This window comes from Mya arenaria, chromosome 6 (genome assembly GCF_026914265.1).
Source record: "Mya arenaria isolate MELC-2E11 chromosome 6, ASM2691426v1".
NCBI classification, from domain to species: domain Eukaryota; kingdom Metazoa; phylum Mollusca; class Bivalvia; order Myida; family Myidae; genus Mya; species Mya arenaria.
Window position 1 is genome coordinate 78,397,234 of NC_069127.1, and position 9,842 is coordinate 78,407,075.

Consider the following 9,842-nt stretch of genomic DNA (forward strand, 5'->3'; position numbering starts at 1 on the left):
CAATGTTCGAGGGGGCGGACATTTGCCCCCCCTCCATTTTCGATGGGGCGGACATTTGCGATAACTTTAATAATCTTACAAACTATCAACACCAAACATGTGTTTGTATTAAAGTGCGATCCAACACTACAATTAAAGCAATCCCGATCGCGCTAATTACCTATGTGTGCATGATATCAAAGAAGTGTTAATTAATGAGAAACAATTAAAGCAATCTCGATCGCGCTATTTACCTCTGTTTGCATGATATCAAAGAAGAGTTAATTAATGAGAAACAATTAAAGCAATCTCGATCGCGCTATTTACCTCTGTTTGCATGATATCAAAGAAGAGATAATTAACGAGAAAAATGTGACGTACTTTTGCTCAAAATACAAACTAAGAACACGGGACTCATATAATGGACGTATTTCCTATCACAAATTACAACTCACAATTCACTTCCACGAAGCAACATGGAATTCATTACGAGTAGTAGAGGCGCACCAAAGCTTTGCTTTGATAGTTTTACGTACACGAAGAAGAAAAGCAGCAAGACCACCATCACCTGGGAGTGCTCACAGAGACGCACCTTGGAATGCAAAGGAGCAGTTATTACTGACAGTCCAGTAAGTTATTTCTTTAAATACTCACTGAATTAAGATAAATCTGTTATAACTCTTTCGAAATTAGAAATCTTGTCAATAGAGTGTGTCGTCCAGCGTGTTAATAAAATAAAAGAAATTCATTACAGGCCACAGAGATTCGTTCCTCACGAGAGCACAACCACGAGAAAGACGACTCCCATGTCGGTGGTTTAAAGGTCCGGAAAGAAATCCAGCTCAGCGTTCAGGCGAACAGAGGGTGGCCAGGTCAGATCATCGCCGACAAGATGTTCTCTCAACCTGTCGAGGTAAGTCGAATTATGTGATATTTTTGAGATTAAAAAATATTTTTTTAGTGAATTTAATTTAATAAAAAAAAAATAATAATATGCTGAACAAAAAAAGTTTAGTCATACATTTTGAACACGAACAGCATGGAGAGTTATCTACCCTTTTGTCATAATAGCTAAAAACTTCAGAAACGACAGAGCGTTCATGTTGTAATCCTAAAATGCGTGCATACCATATCATTACTACGTTTGATATTAATGTTTGGGCAGAGAACAATGTTGTCCAGACATCTATCATTCGAACTAAGTATAAATCGTAGTTAATTAAGTCTATTAATATAAACTATATTCATTGATTCCAGGTTAGAGTTGCTGCCGGAACAACCGAGACAATCAAAAGAGGTATAAGACGAAAGAGAGCCGGTGATGCACCTAACAACCCCGAGAAGCTGGATGCCATTCCGTCTCCACTACCAGAGAGTTACACCCGCCAATTAGTATATGACAACGACAGTGGATCTGACCGGGTACTGGTGTTCGCTTCGGAGGATGGGCTTCGACTTCTCCAAAATGCCACCATGTGGTTCATGGATGGAACCCACTCAACGGCCCCTCAGCAGTTCAAGCAAGTAAGTTATTATTATACATTTAAACAAATATGTAAGTACAAGATCTAGTAAACAAACCACATACCCCACCTAACGTAACGTTACGTCATTTATACTGAAGTCCAAACAAATGCTAGAAATATTAAGTTAAAAAAATATTATATAATAACATTCAACATTTATTATGCAATTATCATGATGTGATTTGAAACTTTTTTGCATGAAAGCCTCTATTTTATTATTTCAGGTGTTCACCGTCAGAGTGCTGCTCGGAGAGACGTCGGCCACAGCAGCATATGCCCTTCTGCCTTCAAAAACTCAAGAAGTATATGAAGAGTGCCTCAATGCCATCCTCGATGCTTGCCTGCGCAGGAACATCCGTCCCAATCCCACCAAAGTCGTCACAGACTATGAGATGGCCATCCACAACGCAGTACATGCTGTTTTGTCGAACACTATCGAAATACAGGTAAGTGGTACTTCGTGATTCCGTCCGTCCGTCATTCCGTCACATGTGTGACCTGAACGGTGTAATCTGTATTTATATGTAATTAGTGACAAACATACAAACTGGTGTAAATCGGTTGGCAGTTTGCACGTAAATTGAACAAATAGTTAAAGAAAAAAATGTTCATTTTTTTTATATATTAATATATTTTTAATATCTTGGTATAAACTTATAAAACCGGGGGGGGGGGCAAATGTCCGCCCCCTCGAAAACGGCGGGGGGGCAAATGTCCGCCCCCTCGAAAACGGCGGGGGGGCAAATGTCCGCGATGGTCCAAAAGGGGGGCAAACATCCGGGGGGGCAAACATCCGGGGGGGCAAATGTCCTAGAATCCTCAAATTATTGCCATACGCGTGAATCCTGGATTTATACATTATTAATATACACATTCACAAATAAAGAGAAAGGTAGTAAAAACTCACCGAATACAGCCAAGTACTTCTTTTGAAGCTCTTAAAGAAATTTGCATTACGGAAAGGGTGTCGCGGTTTCAAAGTCACTAAACCGCGGGATCTGCTTTTTCACATAATAAACCGGAACTCGTTGTAATATACTCGTTCACATTTATTTCATACAATCAAAAAGTCAATCAGTCAGCGTAATGGAACATATCTTAACACTATTGTACGTATAGGAACGTAAATGAACGCTAAGGGACGTTGTAACGTATGAACGTATGAACGTATGAACGGTTATCTGAAATAACCCAAACACAATAATCAAGACACATACATCATATACACAATAATAATCCAAATAATGCAATTAACGTAGCAAATAGATGTTCACAGAGTATTTTCAGGACATTCAAAAATACTTAAAGTTACGAAAATGCTCTGAAGTTTTGTAGCTATCAAAAATTGCCTTAACTAACCTTTCCGTTATATATTGTAGATTAACTTCATTTATAAAAAACAAAAATGTTACCAAATATAACTTACTAAACATTGGTACGTATTCCGATTTATTTAACCAAAGCCCAAACATTCGTTCATGTCTTTTCACTCGCAACTCACTTACTGACCAAATTTACTTTCGCCCAGAGCTGTTTTCAGTGTCAGAGACATGGAAAGAGCCATGGCCGTGGCAGTGGTGATTCCCGCCAAAAGGGAGGTGATAGGAAGCTGAGGGAAAGACCCCTTCCCAAGCCGCTGGGACACGAGGTGGAGTTCTGTAAAGGCCTCGTGAACGGAAACATCGCCAACAATAACCAAACACTTGAAAAAGTTTTCATAGCTGTGAACACCACGTGTACCGAATTGCTAGACCTCCTGGCATAGAAAGACAGCACGCAGGAAAATACTTATGGGGTATGTACCAATCACATGATCGCGCTATTCTTGATACGCGGTACGAGGTACAACCTTCCGGGACGCTTCTAATATAACTCTTACTTGTAGTCAAATACAAGACTGGTTAAAAAGAATTTCTTGCGTTTAATACTTAAAGACGAATGCATAACATATTCACCAAACTAGTACACTTTTTAATTTGTTACAATTTCAGCTAATTGTTAATCGGTATATTTTTGGAAAGTATAACTCACTAATGTACGCCGAGGCTAAATTGCCAGACGACCTCTTTGTTAAAAGTTAAAACGTACAATATATTTAATCGGTGACATTTAAGAGTTTTATGAATCTCATATATAACATGTAGTTAATATGTAACAATTGGTTATAATTATAACTGAAATGTTTTTCGATCGTTAATGGCATATAACATCTAGAATTTAAGTGATTATTTCCGCGTTACTCACCATGCACACAAACCCGGCGTTGTTAAGAATTGTCTTTATTTTTGTGACAAAATACAAAAAGCAATATGTTTTTTTCAGCCAGATTGAAACGATAAGTTTATTTCCTTTCCTGTGTACATAAGGTTTTATTGAAATAATGCATTACCAATAAACCCCAATCGTAACAACTCGGCCATCTCCGGCAAGCTTCAATTCTGTTTGATACTGGCCGAGGTGTTCCCCTATTGCCCCTTACCCGTTGGAGATAATTTACGGCGTCATACATCAATGTTTCATTCCAAGCACTCGAGTAGTAGCCCGTTCCGTATAGGAAATACTTAATAACATCATTAGCAAACGTTCCAATATTATTCTACATGGGATCTGCTCGTTGACCTTAAGCTGCATTCTCATTGATTGACAAATTGACTTTTATTTTACTTCTATGTCACCTCTGTGCCACCGTAATGACACAATGGGTGAACAGGATTCAATTTTACCATATATATGGAATTTTATGCTGTATATTATAGACAGAGAAAAAAAACCACAACGTGATATGTACATTGTTGATGGTAAATGTTGATAACATGGCGTGAATCATGACATAGCTGCATGGTATAACATATTTGAGTCTTAATGTATTTTTTTTCTTATTGAACTACCTATAATATTTTCAAATGAGGTTTAGAGCGGTCTTATTTCCTTAATACGCGTGTATATCTAAATCATTATTCCAATACTTAAATATCGTACAACAAGTCATGTATTGGTGGTAACTGTCATGTTGTTTTACAAATAATCTACCAAATATTAACAAATAAATATTTAAATGACCGTGCTTAAAAAACAGATTTCCTTCATGTGATTTGTGATGACTTAGTTTTGAATGACGCAGTAGGTGCAATGTTAAAGGTGCGTGAAGTAAGCGGGATATCCAGACAGAGGGAGAATAAAGTTTTCCGGCCGGAGAATATATATATATATATATATATATATATATATATATATATATATATATATATATATATATATATATATATATATATATATATTACTGGAATTACTGAAACGACAAATCAATCGGACAAATTAACATGTGCTTATTATGTAAATTTGCAAAACTATATTACCAGAAAAGCTTTAACTTCTTGGTCTAAGTAGGTTGTCATAATTAAACTGTCCGTAGACTAGTGCCTGCGTCATTAAAATCGTTGGGAAAGCCTGGATCCTGCTCTTAAATATTATCGTCACCAACAATCAAAATAGTTATTGACAAGATTGTAAACCATTCAGATGTAAAAAAATATTAAGCATAGCACTTGATGATATAATATTCAACTCATATAATAAATAATCGGGAAAATGATACCGATTCTGCAACTCATGTCTGCTTATGAGAAAATTGATGAAACTAAATACAAACTTTTGAAGAATCGGAAACAGTACATCAAAATATCTTCACAAAAATATCACAGAATTATAATAATGGCATGAGTATCATGATAGGAACTATGGGAAGCCCCCATCAAAAAATATAATCAACAACGGAACATAAACCCTCAAGTTACATCAAATGATATTGAAAGACGGTTTCCCCTTTGGAAGAGAAGCAAAGACTCCTGTAACTGGAAGAATATGTTTAGCCGAAGAGCCTCAACTTACGCATAAAACGGCAAATAAATAAAATGCGTTTATTACTGAGAATCTCATTCAGTATAGACAGTCTGTCATAGCAATTATAACCGATGCCAGAGAATGCAAACAAGATTCACCCCATCGGGGATATTGATGATAAAGCTTTCTTCAAAGTAACAGTCGATGGCCCCAAGATTCTTGTTCTAGACACGGACATTGTTGATAATTTACCGCCTGTGGGTGACCTGTACAGTGAATGATTATTTTGTCGACAAAATGTAGATAGAGAACGCAAGATTGGATATTTGGACACCTTTTGGCACCCATCAAAAGTTTTATTATCGAAATATCTAAAAAGGACAAGCAATTTCGAGCTTGGTAACATACCGCGCTCAGTCAAATATGAGTTTATATTGTATTAAGATCTTTTAGATGGAGGTACATGGTTTGACTCCTTTATTGTCATGTTAAAGAAACACGTGTTATGTTAGAAACGCAATCGGGTGAATTGTCTCGGATACTGATGTCCTCCTCTCGTCTGTTTCTTTCGCGACAATCAATCGATCGTATTCGAAGTACATTTATACTTGCATAAGCCTTTGATATAGAGTTAGTTTAAACATATTTATTTTACAACGATTGTGAAACAAGTTATTACAACATTATATCAATCACTTTCGTTGGCACGATTTTACGCGAGAGTGTGGTCTTGTGTTGTGGGGGAAACCGGAGAACCCGGAGAACCCGGAGGAAACCCACTTGTCCGGCTTGGTGACCACAAACCAAACTCACATGCGCCCAGGCCGGGAATCGAACCCGGGTCGCCTAGGTGAGAAGCGAGTGCGCTAACCACTGCGCTAACCGGACAACCGATATAGAGTTATACATAATACAACTGGATTCAATACGAAGTCATTAAAAATTGAATGTGTTTACGAGCTGAGATATTTCTCTGTGTAGCTTTCAAGGATTTTCCAAAGATTAACCGCTATAACCCCTACCCACACAAGATTCTAATTTACCTGTTTTTTTTTGTTTGTTTTTTTATTGAAATACACTGCGTGACATTTCAACACGAGCCAATATTGATTCAAGGAATCACATACGTGGATGTACAAATGAAAATGTAATCTCCGATCGTGACAACGCTGTTTCCTCGGCTCAATCGTTTGACTTTTCAGGAACTATTTCTTGAAACTTCCACTGCTTTAAAGTATATGAAACTATGGATCAACATTTAAGCCCCAAAGGGAGACAGGTAAGCGGCTAACAAAAAGGTATTTGATTAGCTCCCGAACAATGACATTTTGATAAAAACCAAAGCATGCATTCAAGAAGCCCAACAATCATTTTTGTGATGTTTTAAAAAACCCGACGAATAAACAAGGCAACAAAGGACATTTGAGAGGTGTATTTTTATTCCGAGTCCTTTTAACTCGCGTACATTAATACATCTTCAATAAATTTGTATGTTGCTTAAATACTTTTGATTCTGTGTTAGCCAAACAAACCATCATTTAAATATAATATTCGAGGTAGCTGGAGTGAATTTGCATAAATCATAAGCATTAAACAAATTCAAATCAAATCATGCACATCGTATTCTCAGTAGCATTGATATTGTTCGTTGACAACAATGGTACCACTCTATCAATTAATCATAAAAGGCCTAGGCGTATATGAATCACCAATTCTATTCATATTTAATGACCACAACTCATTCTTGAATAACACCAACACGTGTTTAGGGCACACATTTGGGGTACATTATAAATGCTGATTTCATAAATTACGCTGGACTTATAGATAAAAGTTAAATGGCACTCAAAACCCGAGATGTTTAGATTATAGACTAACGGTTTAGCGTGAGTGTATAATTTATATCACAAGGTTTGCTTTTGATGAAACTATTGTGTACCATGTTGTCAAGGACAATGTTCAACGGATATCTTGCATTGCGTTGTAATTTGTCTTCAAATTTGTCATTGTATCGATAAGCTCAGACATATTACATTTGCCTGCTAACTCTTAAGTGATATGGATAAATGAAACATGGTGTTTTCAAACTACTATGAGGTTTGTTTGTTACAACATTACACCAGACTATATGTTCGACGCAATTTGTTTGCTTTTAAATGTTTACATTTGTGAAGAACATCCTTTATGAGTTATGTTCAAAAAGTAAGGTTTTAGCCCAAACTATTTTAGAATAATCTCAGCATTTACTTCGGACATTCAAAGAGAAAGAATGGTTATTAGAATTGTTAAACTCTCTTTAGCATTCTAAAAGGAAATTCAAAGTAAAACAATCTGAATTCCTATTTGTTTTTTTTCACTAAAGATACACAGAAGAAGGGATATGTATTCATTCAAATTCAGAAATGAACCAATGAATCTATGCTTGATATAACGTGCGATGACATATCAGATTATAATCTATGTAGACGGGCTTTCATATTGGTTAACATGATTTAACATACTGTAAGTGTAACTTAAAATGTTGTTTATATTGTGTTTGTATTACATATAAAACATCGTTTGCCTGAAGATGAATACTGGTCGTCCTAAGCCATGAGAACTCAACTTTATAATAAAAAGTCAATCCATACACGGTAACACCTATCCTGTTTTCTTCAGTTCGCCTATGTTTGTGTTAAATGTCGGAGTGGTCGGTAACGTATGTGACCATGGACAAACCTTACAGGTGTAGTTTTTTATTCAATTAGCAATTCAGTGGTATTGAACATTTCTTGACGCATGTTCATAGCAGAAGTGGACAGGTCAATCACGATCATTGCATCGTAAATATTGTATTTGCAACTAAAACTATATGTAATGAAATACTCATATATTGTGTTTTTTAAGTTGTATTGCTTTAATATCAATTTTCAATTTCAATTTTCAAATATCATTGTAAATAAGACAAGCTCCATCGCCTAATAAACACAATGGAAACTACAGGGACAAGTCAAGTAGTCAATAATTGAACAATAACAAAATATTACATTATAAAATCAAATATGACCTTGACCTTCATGTTGACGTAAATCGCATACTAGGACTCTAAGTTTTAGATTCTAAACAACTTGTTTCATATAAATAGAACGTCGGTGAACGATATGGACTAAATGACACGGTGTGATTGGCTTAGGGCCATATTCATTCTCGGCACCCAATGTATTATAACCTATATAGGTTATAATACACTGGGTGCCGAGGATGGGCCATTTGGTGTTTTAACTTATTAATATGCCCTTATGACCAACTTATATTCAAGTTTACCGGTGAAGATAATTTAACACCAGGAGCTCAAAGAGTATACCATAGCATTGTATGTACTTGTGTTTTGATTCTCTTTGTCCTAGTTTTGTTTAATCTCCTGTCTTGTTCAATGATACAGTAATGCTTAAGACTATTTGATCACCTAGTTTCAAACCTTAAGTTTACTCAGGTGAGCCATGTTTGATAGTTGTCTTTAAATGACTGTATGACTTTCAGGTGTTTGGACTGTTCCTTAGACTGGATTCATACGATGTGGTCTTGAAGTTACTTTTGTAGTTTTCAATGAGTTCATTTTATATTATTTTACTCTCCTTAAAGTGTTCCAGTCAATTAGGCTTATAATTTTCATTTTCTAGCTACTGTAGAGTATTTGGTTGCATGTGTATAGAATGACTAGAATAAACCTTAGTGAGCGCCTATTTCAATGACAGTTATAAGGTTTCTCAAGATAAGTATATGTATGGCTTTAGCCTTAGTCCTTAAACTATGCTTTCTTAAATGTTTCTCTACTGGGTGTGTACCTTTAGTTTACATTGCATTACTAGGATTTAAGTTTTGGTGTGTTGATAAATGTTTGTGTAATGCTTTGCGTTTGAATAGTCTTTAAAACATGTCGTCTTATGTGATGTTTGTCTTAATAGATAATTAAAGCTATGAGACTTGTACACACTCTTTAACTAAGACTTAGTACAATTACGCCCCACTGGGTTTCCCTATAGTTTTCCTGAAACAGATCACTTAGAGTAAACCAATTAAAGCATATTAACTTGAAACACGTGAAACAATTCGATTTATTTCATTTATGTTTAAACGTATATATAGTTGTACATACACACTTTTGTAATATACATACTTGTACTTATACATATTGTATAAACAAGGAAAAGCTTCAAAATATATTTTATTTAAATCATACATTGAAACAGATTTCAGACGCTTTTGTGTTTCTAAATATATATTTATTTGCAATAATTGTGTAAAAAATAATTTATGTGATACAAAGAATGTAGTTGATGACAGAAAGTATTTGTAGAATGTTTGCCCTAACAAGTTATGATTGACAATATCGCAGATAACAGACTTAAAAACAAACACAACTATTGAAAACTTTTATTTGGAACTTGTATAACAAAAGGCATAAGATATGCATCGATTTGTATTGTTTCTTAAATATAATGGACATTTCCATTGGCG

At 35.5% G+C, this 9,842-nt stretch overlaps 1 protein-coding gene across 1 annotated transcript; it reads left to right on the top strand.

The window, feature by feature from the left end:
- LOC128238068 (uncharacterized) lies at nt 1-3,270 on the top strand. The gene is made up of 5 exons (XM_052953643.1): nt 1-608; nt 734-892; nt 1,237-1,503; nt 1,730-1,951; nt 3,034-3,270. Exons 1-5 carry the CDS (start codon nt 456-458, stop codon nt 3,268-3,270), a joined length of 1,038 nt encoding a protein of 345 aa, XP_052809603.1. The 5' UTR covers nt 1-455.
- The last annotated feature ends 6,572 nt before the right edge of the window (nt 3,271-9,842 follow it).